At 36.3% G+C, this 20,653-nt stretch overlaps 1 protein-coding gene across 3 annotated transcripts in view; it reads left to right on the top strand.

Annotated features, from left to right (window-relative positions):
• DLG2 (discs large MAGUK scaffold protein 2) overlaps nt 1–20,653 on the top strand; it is a 911,187-nt gene that overhangs the window by 554,892 nt on the left and 335,642 nt on the right. For all 3 annotated transcript variants that reach the window (XM_031066024.1, XM_031066022.1, XM_031066023.1), the window contains one exon: nt 17,194–17,318. In XM_031066024.1, the coding sequence (XP_030921884.1) occupies nt 17,194–17,318 (125 nt within the window). The remainder of the gene's footprint in view (nt 1–17,193; nt 17,319–20,653) is intronic.

Genomic DNA, 20,653 nt, shown 5'->3' with positions numbered 1-20,653 from the left:
TCCTGCTGAGAGAGTAGGTAGCATACATACTCTATGATATATTCAGTGTAGGAGCCTGATCCAGAATCTTTTTACCAATGGAAAATCAATAGTTATTCTTAACAGAAGAAATACATGTGGGGTATGTAAGTACAGGATTCATTCCTAAAGATGGAATTCCTTTAAGCAGTTTCCCTGGAATATTTAGCCACATCTATGGAAAGCGCTCAGTCTCTGAAAGCACTGGGCTGCTGCTTATTGAAGTACAATATTCCCTGGCCATGTTTTCCCTGGGAAACACAGTCTGTTATTGATTTAGGTATTGTCATGGCTTGTAAATGGCTTCTCTAAGAAACTGGTTTATTGAATCTTTGCTAGGCAAGGGAGAGGCTTTCTGGAAGTATAACATTAATGTGGAACCAGTACATCTCGTTAGTTTTAATTAATTTCTTCATTTTTGTCTATTTACTGACCACTTTAAATAGAACTGATTTTAGTTTTTTTTTATACTTGGCAAAGCTGGAAAAGAGGGCTATTATTTTTATCTATTTGTAATGACTGAACTTCATATGAAATCTGGAGGAAATATTTTATGTCCACTGGGGTGTAATTTTTTGAGATAAAAAGGGTTTTATTCATCTTTGCATTTGCTCATATTCTTCCCTTTCAGTTTTATTTGCTCAACAAAAAATAATCCCCCTTTCAGTACAGTACCTTGTTTGGAAAAGTTTACAGTCCAATTAAATGAAAGCCAGTGATCCTTTTTATATTATTTCATAGTTGACACAGTAAATCTAAGTTTGAAAATTTTATGAAATATAGTTATGGGATTGTTGAACAACAGATGGTGGATAAACACTCTACACTTTGAAATTTGGTATTCATAGCACTTGTTCTGTCTGAGCTGTGGGTTCACTCTCTGTGGATGACTCATGCAAAAATATGCATTCACAGATAATGCAGAACAAACTTAAGTTTAGATCTGAATTTTTTATGCTTTCCTGACTGTGTATCTAAATGTTCCTCATGAAGCAGTCTGACTTGCTGCTCTGTGTATGCCATGCTACTTCATTGAAAGCAAGATATTTTTGTTAATTGTCATAATGATTTTCATCTGTGTGCTGGCATTTAAAAAAAATCCTGTTAATTAAGAATAATTGTGTGAAGCCAGGGTGACAGTGAGAAGATAGTTTTTCTTGTCAGTAAATTTTAAAAAGGCATTCCTCAGTGAAGTAAGTGGTTAGTCACATGCTTGCTCTGTTTCACCCAAGTGCTCTTTATTAATTTTTGTAAAATTTGGCTAGGAAATAAATTTAAAAAAATAATTGAAAACAACTATTGCAGAAATACTTGAATTTAAATGAAACAAAGCTCTTTAAGCATCTTGTCTCAAAATGTGTATTGAGAACTTTGGGAGAACAGAGGGTGGATGGTGATGCCAGACATACAATATGTTCTGTTCTCTCTGTGGTGTTAGCACATGTGATGGTGGTGTAGGCTCAAAGATGGGACATTTTTTAAATCAGGCTTTTTAGAAAGGGTCAAGTCAAATATTTTTTACTTAAGTGCCTAAGCATTCTATTTGTCTGGTGAAATTTGGATTTCCATGTAAAATGATATCTCTAAAATCTCAGTATCATGTTGCAGCTTTTGGCACAGATCTAGCAGTTGCTTGAGGCACAGGTTGGATCCTTGTCTACTAGAGTCGCATGCGACACTTTTAATTTGGTTTCAAAAGCTTCAGAAATTTCTCTGATATTATTCCAAATCCTCATACTGTTTTTTCATTTGTTATTTTAATAGCATATCTTGAATTCTACAAAGAATTTCCTTGAAGCCACTTGTTGCATTAATTGTAATGCATATTGTGGCATATTATTATTTTTTGTAAATTAATTCAGTATTGAGCAGCTACATTTCTGTCTCACTGAACTGAAGTATTAATTGGAATTAGAATTTACTCTCTCTGTTTAGCTACATAATTATAAAATAATTTCTTTTTGCTGATTCTATATTTCTGTGGCTTAAAAATGGTAAATCATTACATGCATTGAAATAAATTATCCCCTTTGTACTGATGCATATAATTGTAATAATTCAGAATAGGTGAAGCCCATGATGTGTTTCTGAATCTTGACCAGGGGAAGGGGACAGGCTAATACTTGCCCATCATTGTGTGCCATTGTCCTCTTGTGCAAACTCTCTGTTGTAGGAGAGAAAGTTTTAAACCTTATAAATCTCTATGGAAGTGACTGCAGGGGGTTATGGAAGTGAATAATGGAGGGAAGAATCTAGGGGAGATTCATATGGATCAAGAGTCTGTAAATTGTTACACCTGTACAGGCAAATGTCCCACCTAAATTTAAAAGGAATAAAGAACAAAGTGTCAAGATATGTTTTACTTACACATACACGCACTCTGTATTTCTAAACATCTCAAAAAAAATCTTTGCCAGATATAAACCATTTTCTATTATTTAATTGAAATCTTGAGTATACCCAGTATGCACTGAAACATTTCAGGTATTGTTAACACAGTCACTATGTATAGCCTAAATGGGTTTCTCTATATAGAAAAAGCTGAGGCAGCCATTGAAATGGATTGCTGCATATAGAACTGCTGTCCCCTCTTTCCTGTTCATGTATCCCACCACATCTGATTACCAAGAAAACAAATACAAAGTTTTTCCCTCTTAAGATCAGCCTTTAACAGCCATTTCATTTGGCAGTTGAAAAGCTGTTTGTTAACTCACTGATTGTTGCTTTTATTCAGAATCTAACCCCTTCTGATGGTGCCAACTTTGGCATAAAAGAAGCATATGCATAACTTAGAGATTTTGGTCATGTCTTAAATTACCACTGTGACAGTACATCCCACAGGCTTCCTCTTTCAAATGTACTGTTCAGTGGTGAGATTCTTTTGATTACATGTATCCCACGAGTTTCTCAATAAAAAAAGTCCATCTTTAACTTCTGCATGGATTTTTTTTTTGTTGGATGAGCCTTTAGAGACAATGAAAAGCCTTAATAGATACTAAAAAATAATATGACATGATGCTTACATTTTTCTTTGATGGATTTCTACCCTTCATATATATTTGTTAAGAAGTAGCTTACATTGCAATGACAATGTGTAATTTGTTCTCTAGTTTTAGAATTTTAATGACAAACCTTATTTCAGCTGGAAAATTCAGTCCCCTCCTTTGCTTTTTAAGGAGATGGCCATTATTAGTAGTAGATTTGTACAAGTATACTTAGGCATGTAAAATAAAATTCTGACACTGAACCAAGGTTGTGGATATTACAAAGTGTAATGACAATGTACTGTGGAAAAGGCATATGCATTAATGTATGTTTAATTTTAGATTATATTCATTCATATCATGGGAAAGGAGAGATGCTTAATGTTTAAAATTACCCTGCTTGTGCTTTGAATAGGATTTTAAACAAACCTAAAAACAAAAGAAAATACATATTTAATATCTGTTAATGAAAATAATACAGATTCCTGGTGTTAAATATTTTGGGACAATACCTACTATCTCTGTAGTGAGTTTCCAGGAGGAATCTTGAGAAAAACAAGCCAATGCACTGGCAATTTCTCCTAATTGTTTCCACCTTTGGCTGTATATGTCAGGGTAAGAGCTGAATGCAGAATGTTCACCACCAACTTTTTTGAGGTATCTTCTTTTTTTACCTCTACTTCACTCTGGCAGAAATTTTCTCTTTCACAAGTTTTCTTGGGGGAAATATGTCAAGTGGAAGGAAGAGCATTCACAATCATAATACTTATCCAGGGTGTGGGAAAATGGGATTGACATGGCTCCTCTGCCTGATCTGCAACAAGGATTTGTCCGTGATGAATGCCTACTTTTGCTCAGGTGTGTCTTTCTCCTGTTGGACCTGTTCCATTTGAATATGCAATTATATATTCATTAGATCAGAGATAGTGTGCCTAGTGATTAGGGCATTCCTTTGAAATGTAAACCCCAGTGGTGCCTGTTCAGAGCAGTAGTTTGGTTCAGGTTTTGCAGCACAGATGAGTTCCTCATCACCGACCTGCTGGTTATTCTGATCTCATTCTCTTTTTCTTGCTTTTTAAAACCCTTTCTTACCTCAATTTTCTCTCTAATTTCAGAGCACAAATTGCATGCCAGGACTAGGAAACTATTAAATGAAGGTTGATTGCAACTCATAAATGTATCTGAAACATTTTGACTTGTGCCAATTTGCATGTTGATGAATTGCAATGCAGAAGTGTCTCCTTCTATACAGTATAGAGAGGGGGTATGTGGCGTACTTACCCTAATTGAAAATGTTCTGCTGAACATGTTTTAAAAGACAGGTAAAAAAAATTGCACCTATTTTGTACAAAAAACCCACAATCATCCAAAAGAAGATAAGATTCTTTCCTTGTTCTTGCAGCTCCATCTATTCTGCTGATGTTAAAATCGGGATTTTAGGGGTTTTATTCCTTAAGGTTTTAGTTTCTGGTAATATTCAGTGCCATGCCTCAAAACCCAGTACAATTCCTTACTTCTGAAGGGGATATGAGAATTCCCTCTCTTATAGGAGGAGGACATGGGAATTAACAAGTCTTGAAGTAGCAATAGTTAATATGCATGTTAATGAGTAAAACAAAGAGGGAAAGCTTCACTGCACTGCTAGGGGTATTTACAAATGCTGAGTTAGTAATAATTTTCTTTTGAGCTGAAATTGCTTTCTTCTTTAGATTTTTCCAATGTTGTTGAAAAGTTGGCATTAGAGGCTATAGTATGAGGAACATACTGCTTATTTTCTGTGACTATTTTATGACTAAAATTTCAAACCCATTCACATTGCTGAAGTATACTCACAGAGTCACATAGTTCTTTTCATTTCCTGAAGCATTATTTTTTCTGGGTTTTAGTTTGCATTGTTGGTTTAATGTCTGGGTAATATGTGGAATACGTTCCAGGAACACAGTAGAAGCTGGGCTTTCATGTTTTTTCATGCTGCCAGTAACAGAAACCTCAGCTTTATTTCTGATCGTTGTTACTCCTAAAATGAACCAACAAAATGGGTCTTTAGTGACACAAACAATACAGCTAATACTGAGGGAACTAGATCTGAAGTGTTAGGAGCTAAGATAAAAGACTGGATTTTCAAAAAGTGTTTACCTGTAGCCTGTATTTTTCTTTTGAAATAGATGTCATTTTTATCAGACATCAATAGGAATAGGTTTATTCTTTTGAAAATTCTGCTCACCAAACTTGTTACTGTTCTTTAATATGCTTATCTGTGAGTGAGCCACATCTGTGTTTGACCAGAGGCATCTCTGACTGTGGTCTTTCCATGGAGAGTCTGAGATGGAGTGAAAATGTCTTTTCTGAGTTTTACCTTTCTTCTTAAAAAGTGTGCATTGGAGATTTCTAGTCTAACCTCCCTTCTTCTGGTAGGAAACTTGGCTTAGCCTCTGTCTCTTTTCCAGCCTGCATTCCTACCACTTCCAAAAAGGAAAAAGTGGCATCTGTACAGCTGGAGAGGAAAGGACTTTCTTTTTTTCCATGAATCACAAGACCATTATTCTCTACCAGTGAATCACTGACAAATACCTTTAAAATAATGTTACTTAACTTGAAAATTGCTATTACCTTATCCTAGGTATTTTTAATATGACTCAATATGATTCATTAGCATGACACTTACAAGAAGTAGGACATGGGAACTTTAAAATTCCTTTGAATTTCCAACAACAACAAAAAAATCTGATATTGTATGTTATTAGATGACTGCTTTGGGTTATGGTAGTCTAGAACTTTTGCACAGCATTGTGTGTACTGGTTTATGTATGTGCTTAGTGCATAGAGAACATGACCAAGCATGTGACAAATGTTGATGTAGGTAAAGGAACAGAGAATCTTATCTCAAATTATTTCTAGAACGAAAGTATTGCCTAAGGAATGTTTTTCCCAACTTTGGCAAACATATACCTGGTAAAATATTCCTGTTCGGTTCTTTCCCCCAAAAGGACACTTTAGGATTGATTTTTCTAATGTAAAGAATTTTGCATTTCTCATTTGACAAAATTGGTTTGTTTAGCTCCAAAGAACTGTGTGAAAGTTACACAAGGTGCAGTTTCAGCCATGAGTTTCATCTGACATTTCCAGAGATCATGTCAGAAAAGTCTCTGCATCCAAGAATGTACAGCTATAAATCTTGGAAAATTAATTTCTGTGGAGACATATATATACACCCAAAACATTTCAGTATCATGTTATTGTTAAGATAAAATTAAGAAGGGAAGTTTTTAGTGTCTGAACTATTCCTAGGCTGGCAGCAGATTTTGAAACATATTTCATATTTTTGACACCTGTGTTTTGTAGAAGCAGAGAATAATTCAGTTTGGAAGCATTCTGTGGAGGTCATCTTGTCCAGGCTCTTTCTCAGAAACAGACAGCTTTGAAGCTGCTTTAGATTGCTCAGGGTCACAGTCAGGTTTACTAAGAATAAGGAAAAAAATGGGCACTGAAATGAAATGTTACAACAAAATAGGTCACCACAAAAATATTAAAAGTCTATTTAGATGTGTGTCTGTGGAAATTAATGAATTGCATTTTATTTATCCTTCTTTGTATTTCTTCTCAATAAAATCTATAATTGACCATCATGGGAAATGCCTGAAAGAGAATTCTTGAGTGTTATTCAACATATGAATGTGTTCAAAAGCTTTCTTTAATTTATATTAAAAGAGAAGGCAATGCTAAGCTCTGCATGCTTAGTCACTGACAGCAAAAATAGTCAGTTATTTGCCTCTAGGATTTGTGCTTGAACTTCTAAGCCCTAGGGGCCTTTTAGTTCATTAATAGTTTACCTTTTTATTCCAGATTACATGCCCTGAAGATCATTATTTTGAATAAGGCAGCAGATGAGGAGTTTTACTCATGCATTTGCTTTGATGTGAGATTAAATAAGAGTTGGAAAAAAAATATTTTCAAACTCTTAAAATGGATGTAAATATTTCAGAGTTTTAACCTTAATTATTAGGCATATATCTACTCCAGTAAAGAAATACTGCCCAAAAATTTGCTGAAATACATTAAGATGCTAAACAAAAACCACCATTCAAACTGCAAGAACCACTAGATACACTCATTTCACGTCTGTGAATATGACAGTCAAATAGAAAAAAACAATAGCTTAGACAGTAACTTAGAACTTGGGTTAATTCCAGCACTTGTGATACTTCAGGGGTCTCAAATTCCCTTAAGTGCTTTGCACAGCAATGCTGTAGTGATCCTGCAATCTGTCAAAATAAACCCATTTAGGCATGCAGCAGTTTTTCAACACAAAGACTTAGAGCTACAAACTGGTTTAACCAAGGAGTTTCCACATAGTCTCAAGACATCCATTGGGGTTTTCATAGTGCTGAATTGTTGCAGAAGGAGATGAGAAGTGTCATCATTAGAGAGGAACTGAAGTCAGCAGTAGGAGTTTTCTTCTTTCCTTTTAATTGCTACCACTGTGTGCTGAAACCCTGTTGCTTTCCATGGATTCAATAAAATCAGGTTTCTGTTCCCTAAGTCCTTGTACAAGATGTGACTGTCTACTTCTGTCATAGAGTTCCATTTAAACATTAATTTCCCCAGTCCTACTTTCCTCAGTTTTTGTAGATAATTGCATTGTGAAAGTTTCAGTGATGATCCTGTCAAAGTTTTATAAGTAGCTTGCTACTTGAAAAAGCTTTGCTGTTGTTTCAAGTCTTTTTAGTGTTTTACTCTATCTCCTGTTCTTTCCCACCCTCTTTATGTCAAGTTACTATTATCACTTAGTGAGTGCTTTCCTTGCCTTGGTCTGACTATTTCACTTTCCGTTGTGTAGCCCTGGGAGCTCAGCAAGCTCTCAGGTCTGGCTGACAAGAATTCTACAGCTAGGCTGTCACTCTAGCCTGGAGTGACATCACATGACAAAGAAAGATAGGCATATATATTTCTATGATTTTTTTTGCCCCCAAGTGAAGTGAAACTTTTCACTCCCCAGGACCAGCATTTCCCTGCTCCACTTTTGTGATGAAAAATTTTGAATATTTCGTTTTCTCTCATGCTACTTTTCACATACTCATCAAACTGCTTTTTGTGACATTTGTTTGCTATCACTGAAGCCAACTTAAAGAGGACATATGTTGCCCCACTTCTCTGAGATAGATCAGGCAAGGTCATATGGTTCCATAATGCTAGAAAAGACAATTCTAACAGATATCACTGGAGTAGGACAAGAAACACATTGAGGAAGAAACTAGGCATACATGTCTGTCACAGCTCAGAGGCTATTAATATGAGCTTAATATAGATAAAATAGTGAAAACCCAGCCTGGAGAGAATTCACATCTATTCTTTTGCTTCAATCTGTGTAGAAACACAGGACACACTATCACTTTTTCATGAGTTGCTTCACTTTGGAAGTGGTTTCTTTCCTTGTCTAGATATGCTGTTTTACAGTGTTACAGATTTCATGTGTATTATGAAAAGTAAAACCCCTTGGATCATTTTTTGAAATATATCTTTTGAATACCATACTTGGTCTGTGCAGCATTGAGAGAACATATCACTCTACAGCTATCAAGTGAGAGTAAGCATATGAAGCAGTTGTAGTCAAGTGTATTGTGGTTTTGTAATGAATGTGCTGAACCTGATAAGGGCCTTGAAAACAAATGGCATCATGAGAGATGAAAATCTGTACCATATGGAACATGATATAACCGTGGAGTCTCAAAACCCTGACTCTAGGGAGTGTGCCAGTGTACGTGGGAGAAGTGAGAATTTCATGAATTATGTTACTCTTGAGTAGATTTGAAAGTAAAAAAGAGTTCAACAGTACTCTGGTAAATATGCAAATGTTCTTGTTCTCTGAATGAGACATAAATGCAGCTTTGATGTTTAGGCTTTTGAAACTGGGGCTTTGGACAAAACACTGGAGAGGAGAAGTACAATACTGTACAGCATGTGCAAATACCTGAAAACGTTGGTGGAATGATTGAAGTCAAAAGACAGAACTAGATGTGTCAGGATTCGTGTTACAGAGTGGGAGACAGCAAAAAAATCAGGCACTGTGTGGCAGAAAATGGTTTGGTTATTTGGCGTGTATCATTCTTTCTTCAGAACGTAAAAACCAATGGAAGTATAATAGCCAGATTGTGAAAGAATTGCAGAGCAGAATCCTGTTTTAAAGATCATAGTGCCTTGAGTAGGTGAGTTTAACAAACATTTTCTATCAAAATCCTGAATTGGATGAAATTACATTGCATATTATAAATTCACCTATTTGCTTCAGTGGGATGAAGCGTTAATGTTGTCTAGGTTTGAAAAGACAGGTGTTTGCTAAGGAAGGCAGGAGCCTCCCCTGAACTGGAAACTGTAAACCTCCTCCTTGCAAATTGTCTTAAATTTGAAATTAAGAGGGAGCTCTCAGGCAAAGATATGGGAGCAGGAATAACAGGTTTTTTATTAGAAAAGAAAATAAAAAATAAGATAAGCAATGCAGTAATACAAAACAACACTGACAGAGTCAGAATATGACCTGACACCCTGTTGGGGTGTTGGTAGCAATCTAACTGAAATGGTGGCTGCATCTTCTTGGAGAGGTAGGTGTGGTTCTGTTGAAGCAGTGATCTTGTAGAAGGGTGCAGTTTTCTTCTGAACATCTAGTGGAGGAGGTAGCTGTTCTTTTGGGAATCTAGTGGAAAGGCTGTTTTGGTGTCTGAAAATCTCAGATTATATCTAGTTAGGAATGCTTGCCTTTTCTTTCTGGGCGGAGCATCTCACAATGGGATGCTGTAATTTTTATCAGTTATGCAGTGACACTCCATAGTCCATTAACAGCAGATGTCTCCCTGAAGGGAGAATTGGTTTATGGAAGAGATAAAGAAAACTGCCCAATAAACAGAAGATAACTGCCACAGCTCTTACAGATGGTAAATAAAATACACACATTGCCTTGCAATCCAGGACAAATGTGTTAAGCTGTTATTTGCAAATGTGGCAGTGTGCTGTTGAATTGGGCATTTTTGAGTGACAGGTAACACTCCCACTACATATGTGAGGTTAATCTAAGCATGGCTTAGTGAAAAGTAGAAAAAAAAACCTGTATAGGTTCACTATCAGGTGAATAAAGGAGGGCTGTATTTTTTAGGTAAGAAGTACTTTGTGGAGAAAAATCTTACTGAGTAAAGTCTGCAGAAGTACTCAGATCTTTACAGCAATCTCACATGATCATCCTTTTTTGGCTTGGTATATCCAGAGGTATTTCCTACTTATAAGCATCTTAGGTGCTGAACTAGGTAACCTTATCTGCTTTAATACAAAGAAAAAGAGAAAGTCTTTCACAGACTGTTTCAGAGCAGCAGCAAATCCTGGTCTGTATCTAATCCCCCATGCCAATTATGGATGGAGTTGTCAATCTTTTCTCCCACTTGTAGACTATGTTACTGGATTCACTCTGCTTGCCCACAGCATTTTGTATTTTTTTCTCCTGTCTCTTTCCAAAAAAGCTAATTCCACACAGTTTTCTAAATTTCTCAGTCTCATTCTCAGCTTTCACTTTCTCATGCTGTCAAGTACTTCTTGAAGAAACCCAGTCTTGTAGAATAAGAGTGAATGTGATTTTTTGGAAGAAGTTTCAGGGGTTTGTTGGGTTTTTTTTACTTTGGTTGTTATTTTGTCTCATGGGAGAAGATGTTGTCTTTTTCATCTGAAACAGAAGTATCCTGAAACAGGAACCCAAAGCCAAAGATGGTAACAACCTTAGCAAAGATTCAGAAATTGGTGTTTTATAAAACAGCTTTTGTTGTTAAAAAGTACTCTGTGAGAGGTTAATTTTGGACATAATAAAAATTTGCTGAGTATTTCAGGCTAACTCTTTTGAATATCTGCAGAAAACAAGTTTTGGTTCCATATTTTACTTTTAAAAAGAAAGCTATGACTTCAGCAGAAATGTTTAAGTTTAAAATGAGTACAAAAGGATTTTAAAAACTTTCTAAAATGTATAAAAGCAAGTTTCAAATGAAAGTCTCACAGTATGTTTCATATTGCAAAGGGGTGTTTTTCCACTACCTGAAACAAACTCAATAGGTAATGAATTAACATTTCTTGCAGCAACATTTACTTAAAGGAATGTGCTACATTAGAAGACTTGAAAACCAAAACCAAATAAATATTTTTTTTTAAATAAAAGAGCATAATTTCTAAACCAACACTATACCAGAAAAGTATGCATTACAGAATGAGAAAGCACCCTGACTGTCGTAGCCAAAGGTGAAAAATTTAGCATTTTTTTGCATGTGTGTGAAATTAAGAAATTCTAACGAATGCCAAGCCTACTCTTCCTTCACAGGATGTAGCTTATCTTTGTATTTAAGTATTTTGAAATTTTGCATAAACAAGATAAAATCAACATTGCTTAGGCTCAGGAAAGGCTAGGTTTTTCTGAGCCTACAGATCATGAGTGCTCTTGAAAAGCTGAAGGATAATTCTCATTATAAAATGCAACACACAACTTTTTAAGGAGCGCCAGTAACAAAGTTGATGGAGTCTTTAACAATTGTAACAACGGAAGACAATTTAAAAAAATAGACAATTAAAAAATTTGGTTTTAGGAATCTAGGAATGAGTGAGCTGTCATTCTGTGAGCATTCTCTTGACTAAACGTGCTCTGACCAAACCTACAAGTTTAGGCAGAAACTCATACTTTTAAGTCATCTGTAAAAGAAAAGCATTCCAGAAATTTGGCTGTGAACACCAGCGTAGAGGTAGGAAGTGTATAGGAAAAAAAAAACCTTAAGCCAGTGGGCTAAAAAACTCAAAATTAAGCACCAAAATGAAAAGATTATTTAAATAATAGAGGCTTTGGGATTATGTGTTGTCACCTGAAACAGCTTTTAACCTCTAGAAAACATTTTGGGAAATACAATTACTCCCTCTGTCTTAGATTTTTCACTCTCTAACTGATGTACTTTGAAACTCTGATGGCTTCCTGATATGCTGTGGTGTCAGGGTCAGGTTGCAGCAAAAATTAAGTGAATTCTGTGATGTTCAACTTTTTTTTTCTTACTTGAATGCTAGAGATTTTCAAAATCATGTCAGTTCAGAAGATTCTGAGAAATTATTTTAGGTGCACTGAAGTAATTAACTCACTCAAAAAGCATCTGTGTGAGTTCTGCTGTCACCTTATTGATTGGAATTTAAAATAAATTAAAATGGAGAACAATTTCCATGTGATTGTGGTAAGCCTGTTTAATATGGTAAAATACAAATCACTTGTGTTGTAAAATACAATCCCTTTTTCAGAGAAGTACTCAGTCTGCTCTTGATATGCATTTCTGATATTCTTTCTCCTTCTGGACTTACATTCTTCCATGATTTTGTTAAAGACTGAGTGACTTTACATCATTCTTAGTCAAACTTTCTTGAGCAGAAAAAAAGAGACAAATGAGACACAATAAGGACAAAATAATTTGTAGAATTGTAGTAAAGGCTATCATCCATGTTGAACTGCAATATCATGGGAAAATAACTTCAGTAGCTCTTGGTGTCAGCTAAACTCTGTTCCTACAGAAGAATGTGGAGCACTTCTGTCAACTACTGACAAAATAAAAAGGCTGCAGCCTTACAAAGTTGCAGCCTGATATATGGCTGCTCACAGAGGTGTGTAATGGGAGAACACAAGATGGAAGGCTAAGCAAGAAGAAGGATAGGTCTCAAGGCCTTCTGGCTACCCAAAACCAGTACCTGCCGGGGGTTCTTATTTATTTTTGTGATCGTTATTTGTAAGTATAACAGTCTTAAGGTAAGAGATTCAAACTGGCCACAACTTACACATTTTATTTTCTTTCCCTGGCATGTGAATAATCTGTCATCTTATTCTGTCCCCAAGTGTTGTGTTTCGGTGCTGGTAGAAGGTGTAACACCGTCATCTGCAGTCAGGCTGTGTGGCTGTCAGAGGTTGTCTGCCACCCCAGGGCCAGAAGAAATACAGCCAGGCCTCTTCTCTGCCCAGGCTGAGCTATAAAGAATTCAGATGGTCCTTGTGGCATGCAAAGCCCTATTTGAGAAAGTCATAAAGGAGGCAGGCAGGTGTAATTAACCTCAAGACGAAGTGCTGACCTTCCCTTCACAGAAGAGCAGGAAGGCGGCCTCAGGGGCTGGGCTGCAAGAAGTGGTTTTGATGTGGTAGTTTGACCTAATTTTCTGTGTTTGAAAAGTAAAGCTGAGCCAAGAGACAAATTTGAGCTTGGTGGTAAATCCCTGAGAAGCATGAGATATCCAGCATGAACAGGAGGAAACTCAGGCAATATTTTGTTTAAACCAAACTGGGCATGTAGTGCTATGCTAAGCCTTCTTTCAGTCTGAGTGCATGACTGGAGCCTTGCAACAAAAGGTGGGGAAGGTAGTAAGAAACTAAACTAACAATTAAAAAGTACATTCATCCATCTATTGCTGTGCAATTCTATGCAAATCTTCCTCGTATAGTCAGTAACTAATTATGTGGGCCTTCTATAGTAGTAGAAATTGAGAGATTGGACAAAAAGATGGAAAGGTTTAGGTACAGAGATAATTTAGCTAATAATAATTGAACACAAAATAATTTGGATATGAACCCTTATATAGAATCATAGAATTATTTTTGTGTGTATGTATCTATCTATATATATATATTTGCACATGCTAATAATGATGTTTGAGCAATACCATTAAAAGTTTATAGGACTGAGACTTGTTCTTCACAAGTTGTTAAAGTGTTGGGAAGTTGAAACTTCAACAAGTTGTTGAAGTGTTGGGATTTTTGCATAGATTTCTTCTGCTGAAGGATCCTGAAATAAAACAGGCAAACATATTAAGGCCTAAATATGAATTTCAATTAAGAAGTATCAGTGGAGTATTCCAAAAGAGGAAGACTTTTCTCTATCAGCTGTTATTAGTTCTCATTAAATATTTATCTGCATTGTCACTAGGCCTCTGAGCTCATTTTTAACTTGCTTTGTAAGCATCCAAGGGATGTAAGGTTTGGAGTAGAAAGAGTACAGTGAATTAACTTGATATTTATGGGGAACCACACCCAAACATGAATCAGCATGAGAGAAAGCATGAGTGTTCCACCTTGGAAAATGCCGTGGCTAAGTGATGGTTCAGTTGTTGTTTTGGGTGCGGGATGGCATTTTCATTGGTTCACATGAAATGGGAGGGAGACAGATACGCCAAGAAAAGCTGTGAAGATAATTACCACACTTTTTTTTGTCCGGAATGGGGACAAAGGAGGTGCAAAAACTAAAGGGTGGGGAACCAAGCATTGTGGAAATGTTTAGGAAGCATTGCAGTAGTAAACAGTACTTACTGGAACTTGGAATTACAGCTTGACAAGGGCAATGAGATTTTAGTACAGCAACAATATGCTGGAGAACCTGCATGAATGCAGAGCATGGAGAGAAGCACGAGGCACGAGGAGAGATATCTGTGTGTCAGTATTGCTGCTCAGAACTGAAATACAGTCGCTTATAACCAGAATGTTCCTACTGCATTATTTTTCAAACCAAGGTTCTCAAAAAGCCATGAGTGATTGTAGCTTTGCTTTTAGCCTTGTTGGCTTTGATCTGAGGTACAAAGAAGATTTTTCCATGTAGGCAAGGCAGACCCTTCATAAACTATAGAGGGGGAAAAGAAGTGTAATTGCTCTTAACTTTTGCAGCGAGTTTCTGGTGCAGTAAAGCCTTGCAGGGATGTACCTATTTGTCAGGGCAGCTCGTGCCTGACAGCTTGTAGATCCTGTTGATCAAGTCAAGGACTGCAGCCAGAATAATTGCTTGAAATTTTCTGGATACAGAAGTGCCAGTGAGGAGTGCTACCCTGTGCTTTTAAAAGGTTGCTCCTAAGGGGCAGAATCAGAAGAGTCTTGCACTATAACAGATGCACATTTATGGATAAATGTCAAGAATAGCAATAATTCTCCTGAGAAGTGTGCAGCAGTGTTACCACATCACTGCTTACAGCCAGCATTGCTGTAGCATTTTTTAGCTCTAAAATGTTAATGGAAAAAGATACAGTAGAAGGAAAAGAGCATAGAAATTATTTCCTCCTAAAATATCGAGTGCATTTTTTTTTGTTGAACTGTAACATCTAAGCACACCCCACATAACAGGCAAGCTTTGATAGTTTTTTAAAGCTCTTCAGATACATTTTTTAAAATTGTGGTGTTGCTGTTTGTGTATTGTGCTAATATTTATGCCCAGATTTGTCCTTGTTACCCTCCTCTTTGCCTTTTCCTTTCAAAATCAGGTTTTGGAGATTTGAAAATCTACCTCTTTTCAGAAATACAGATTACTGCATATTTTTATAATCTCCTTGAAGTTAATAATAAATACAACAATTTTATTTTTAGAGATTTGTTGGGGTTTTTTTGATTGCAAATCAGGTATTGCTCAACATTTCTAGAAATTTGCCCTTTGTTTTACTAATGTTTAGGGATTTTGTTCCAGGTTTCCTGAAGTATGTATAAGTAGTCTTTTCTTCTTTCGTACTTGACAGTTAGCTTAATTATTAATATGTCATATAGAAAGGATTTCAGGAAAACACTTCTAAAGTATTTAGAGAGTGAATGTTACTGTAAAATGTGCTGTATAATTAGGTATGTGTTAAAATATTGGGAGAACAGCCTGAATCTGAGATGATCCTAATGATGAAAGGGAGATTAAATCAAAGATTTATAATGCTGGCCTGGAGGTGTTTGCTAACTACAGAAAATATATACAGAGTGTTTCAGTACTGTAATGATTTCCACATTATAGCTGGCTGAGAAGCGTTGCAATATGCGCAGTCCTAAACCCATTTCCTTGGATTATAAATTAGTTCACAATTATATGCTGACAGCTGAGCTGCACATTGAGTGTTCATCTCTTGGGTAATGAGAACTGCATCTCTTGTGAATGCAGAGTACTGATAACAGCATTCAGAATCTGACATGCTGCAAGCAGGCAACATGTAGGCTTTCACACACAAAATGCATCACATTGAGTGCATTGAAGTACAGTTGAAATATGCAGAAGTGACATTTAATTTAAATTATTTAGGAAAAAATGTATGGAGCTGCCATTTTTATTAATAACTTTCCTGACTAGAACAGAACTAGATACGGGATCACAAGCAGCAGTAAAATAAACCAACTCCCCATAGTCTAAGAAGGTAATGAAAGAAAAGTATTTTAGTGCCCTAAATAGACTTCATCGGCGGTACATATTCTGCAATATGTATGTAGTTATATCACTGTGATGTCTAAATACCTAACTGAAAATACTTTTGGCTGAGAGGCCCTTAAAGAAAGTAGCACGTATTGCATTGAATTTTACGACATTCCCTATGCATCACGGGTTCTTAAACCTGCATCTGCCTTTCTATAAATAAGAAAGAATCTCTTGGCAAAAAAGTTAATTCACACAGGAAACAAACAAAACATGTACTTAAGGCTGACTTATATAGAAAAGCATTACTAATATATACTTCCAAAAAAGAATTAGAATTGTGGTTTTGAAATGTGTGTGAAAAACAGTGACTTAATTTGAAAGAGCACATATGTGTGTACATATCTATTTATCTTTCATGATATTCTCACAAATAGTATAAACAATAAGTGAGATTATTGAGTAGAGTCTTATAATATCTTTCAAAAATTTTGTCCTAGCAGATCAGTAGGATGAAAGAAGTACTCTTGTTTTGTGGGATTTTTTCGTTTGTTTTTGAAGCATGTCAGTCTTCAACAGAAACTAGTATAATAAAATACTTCAGAGTTAGATGTTTTTCACTGTTTCTGTTTATAAATGACAGTCATTTTGAAAGTCTTTTTTCAAAGCTCTGAAATGTTTCTAGCCTCTAGCTCTCATTGACTTGGATGAATTAATATTGGAGTTCAGATGCTAATTTATGTGACTGCTTCTGAAAACAAATTTAGGTCAAATCCTGTTTCTGTAGGAGTATCCATTAACTCTGTCATTAGCTCCAGGAAATCTTTCTGTTCACAGCCTCTGTTCTTTAACTGACAATTAATTTTTTCAGACTGAGTCACCTGGATTCAAGTATGGAGTTGCCCAATAGTATGCTTTCTTTAAGAAGCAAGATTACTTTTACATGCAATGCAAATGAATTCGGTAGAAATCTAGCATCTGAGTGATGGATTTACTTTTTATTATTTTTCCAGGGAAATTCTGGCCTGGGGTTCAGTATTGCTGGAGGAACAGATAACCCACACATTGGGGATGATCCTGGGATATTCATTACTAAGATTATACCAGGAGGAGCTGCAGCAGAGGATGGAAGACTCAGGTAAAAACAAACTTATTACGTGTGTTTGGAAACAAAATGTGTAATTATTATAATTGTTCTCTGGGAGCCACATGCCAACTGGATCTTTCATTGGGTCAGGGGAAGCAAATGACATGACTGCAGTCTCCTTTGTGCTAAGACAGCTGATTGAAGACGCTTAGAGCAACTGAATAAGGGTGGTTAAATCCTGTATTATAGAGAACACTTGATGGTGCCACCTCCTTCTTAGTAGCAGGTATTTACTTTAGTGCAGAAAGGTGTTATGGGGCAGCAGGAGGAAACCTGAATATCAGCATGCGAGTCTTCTCTGCCTGGCCTTTGAGTTCATGGCTCAGGAACTACACATTGGTCTTATACATTAAGGTATCAAGACTTCCCAAACTACAAAGCCATTTCTAAATAATCATAGCTATTTGTAGATGCTTCCTGTTATTTGGCTGCAATAGTGAGGTGTGTTTACTGCTGTTTCCAAACATTATTTTGTTCCATGAGGATGTGATGGCTCTGCTGTATGTTCTGAGTCATCTCCAGAGTGGTCTGTTGCTTTAGAGCCTGAAAAAAACATACAGATCCCTTGATGGGGTTCTGAAATACATGGCAGCATCTCCCTTAAACAAGGGGAGCCATGGAAGTGCTTGTAATGGTCTTTCCTTATGGACCAAATGCAGAAAGGCTTCCATCTATCAAAGAAGCTGCCAAAGAAGCTACTGTTGGTTTTGCAGCCTGCTAATGCTCCAAAAAAGCCAATTTAACTGGAAGAACTTGGGATAAAATTTTGATGCTTTCATGGTCTCAGCACTGAAATTCGCTCTGAGAGCCTTTGCCAAAAACAGATGGTCTAAAATTCATAAAATGTACCAGATGGTAACAACATTTTTCCTGAAGCCTTTTCCTTTAATTCAAAGCTAAAAGTAAGGGGAATTGGCCAGTTTACCGAGCAAGTTTGAGATATTTCTTATGCTACAGTAATAATTTGATTTTGGAATTTTTATTTTTTTTTTTTACTCTGATAGTGATGAGGAGTCATGGTGGTTGGCAGTGCCTGAAGAATTTAGTTTTAACTAAGATTGCAGGTACAAGGAATGGGACTAATATCATGTAACTTTATGACAAAATGCAGCTATCTACTCCTAAGCTAGTCTCAAGAAAAACCTAAGCATTTCTAGGTTGTGATTCATTTCATCATAAAGCCAATGCCTAAAATAGAACAGAAGAATAAAAGAGCCTATACTTTCATTAGTGACTCAAATGAAAAGGAGTTTCTTTGCTTAGTCCAGCTGTATTGATCTGTACCGTAATGCCTGCGTTGGGCCAGATGAGCTTCATGGAAAATACAGCATGAAGAAACAGCAGTGTTTGAAAATCAAGCTGTTGAAATAGACATGATGAACATAAAAGGGGTCTTAAACCTGAAGCTGCCTTTCTACTATAAAAAAGAATTCCTTACAAAAAGCAATGGTATCTTTTTTAGTAGAATTTTTAATTACATACAAAAACTTTTTTAGTTTAAGGTATTAAGAAAACAGAAGCAATTGCAGTATTCTGCTATCTCTGTAAAAAATCAAATATTTCATAACTCATCCCTGTATTAAATAACTACTGTAGATTTAACTCGTGATTATTTCTGTGTTGTAGACATCTTGGAAAGACCTTCTAAACCCACAAAAAGTAGCATACTAAGGCAATTCATTAATCGTTTTTAAGATTAGATGTGGTGAACTTTGTGTTTTGTAATATAAGTTTAGCAGTACAAGTATAATTATCTTATTACTAAGATTTGTATAATGTTTTAAACATATATTTGGTATGGGCATTCTTCCTACTCTCAGATTTTAGAAAGATTCCTCCTTTCCTTGTTTTATCTGGCAAATGGGTTCCACTTTGCTGCAAAGTCACAATTCTGTCACTTTTTAGGAATACCTGAAAATGTAGTTATCAGTGGTCATTACTGATATGCCACTGAAGGGCCATATCCAGGGGCAGTCTTCACTGACTTACACGAGAATAATTTTTCATAACAGAGAGTTTATCGGCTAGGGCTACTCTATAGGAACAAAAGCTTAACATGGAAAAACTACTAAGGGTAGTGATAACATAGGTTTCTTAGCAAAAGCCCAATTTTTAATTACCTGAGAATGGGAGATTGGTGTTTATTGACTGAAAAAATATATACTTTTTTGTCTACTTTTCTTTCACATTCTGCCTGCAGATAATCTACATTATATAGCAGTGTGCGCTGTCTAAACTGGCTTCTATATCTGCTGTCTGGTTTTAATCATAAAAGGCTGTAAAATCACTTCCACTGCATTTTACATGATGTCCCTTTGATCTGACTTAGCTGACTGAAGTTCTTCAAACAGTAAGACTATGAAAGCAGCCTGTAAGAAATTGACTTCATGCTCCAGAACCTTGGGAATATTTTACATGAATGCATGGGTTGACAGGGGAGGAGTAGGTCAGCTGAAGTTTCACCTAAGTCCAGCAAAAGCAAATGCAGCCTAGTGCACCTGGGAAGGCATAACTCTTCAGTGGTAGATGTATAAGTACATAAATATCTGGAAAAACACCTGATGGGAGGGAGTGAAGATAAAGAAGCCAGACTTTTATCAGTAGTGTCCAGTGACAGGGCAAGAAGCAATGGACAACAAGCACATGAAATTTCATCTTATCATCAGGGAACTCTTTTTTTATGGTAAGGATTGCTGGACACAGGTAACTCAGAGAAGTTGTGGGGTGTCCATCCTTGGAGATATTTAAAACTTGACTAAATATGTACCTGGACAACTTGAAGCAAGTAAACTTGCTTCAGCAAAGAGGGTTTGACAATGGGCTCTCAAGAGGTGCTTTCCAGCTTAAATGACACTGTGATTCTTAAATTTGACCTCAGCCAGCAGTGTGCTCTGGCAGCACCGAAGACCAGCATCAAGGTGAGCAGAGATGCACAAAGAAAGGACTGGAAGCAACAGTCACATGTTGTAATAAGGGAAAATCCAAAAAAAAGATCTCTTTAATATAACTTGTATTCCATGAGATTATGGAATCTTTCTTCTCCAAGAGGTTCAAAATTCATCTGGATAAATTCCTAAACTATGTGATTGAACTTTCAAATTGGTCCTGCTTTGGGCAGGAGATTTGACTAAATGACCTCCAAAGGTCCCTTCCAACCTGAATTGTTCTCCAAATCTGGAGATTACTCTTGTGAATAAAACCTGAGTGTGAGACTGAAACAAAGATTATTATATTCCTGGGGTTTTCCTTTAGTAGAGGAAAACCTTTTATTCCTTTTATTGACAGTAGGTGCAATGCATAATGCAGGTTTGTATCACTTCATGACC

Source organism: Geospiza fortis, unplaced genomic scaffold (assembly GCF_000277835.1).
Source record: "Geospiza fortis unplaced genomic scaffold, GeoFor_1.0 scaffold16, whole genome shotgun sequence".
Classification (NCBI taxonomy): domain Eukaryota; kingdom Metazoa; phylum Chordata; class Aves; order Passeriformes; family Thraupidae; genus Geospiza; species Geospiza fortis.
The sequence above is the reverse complement of the archived record's forward strand: the minus strand, read 5'-3'. Positions and strand labels throughout refer to the sequence as shown.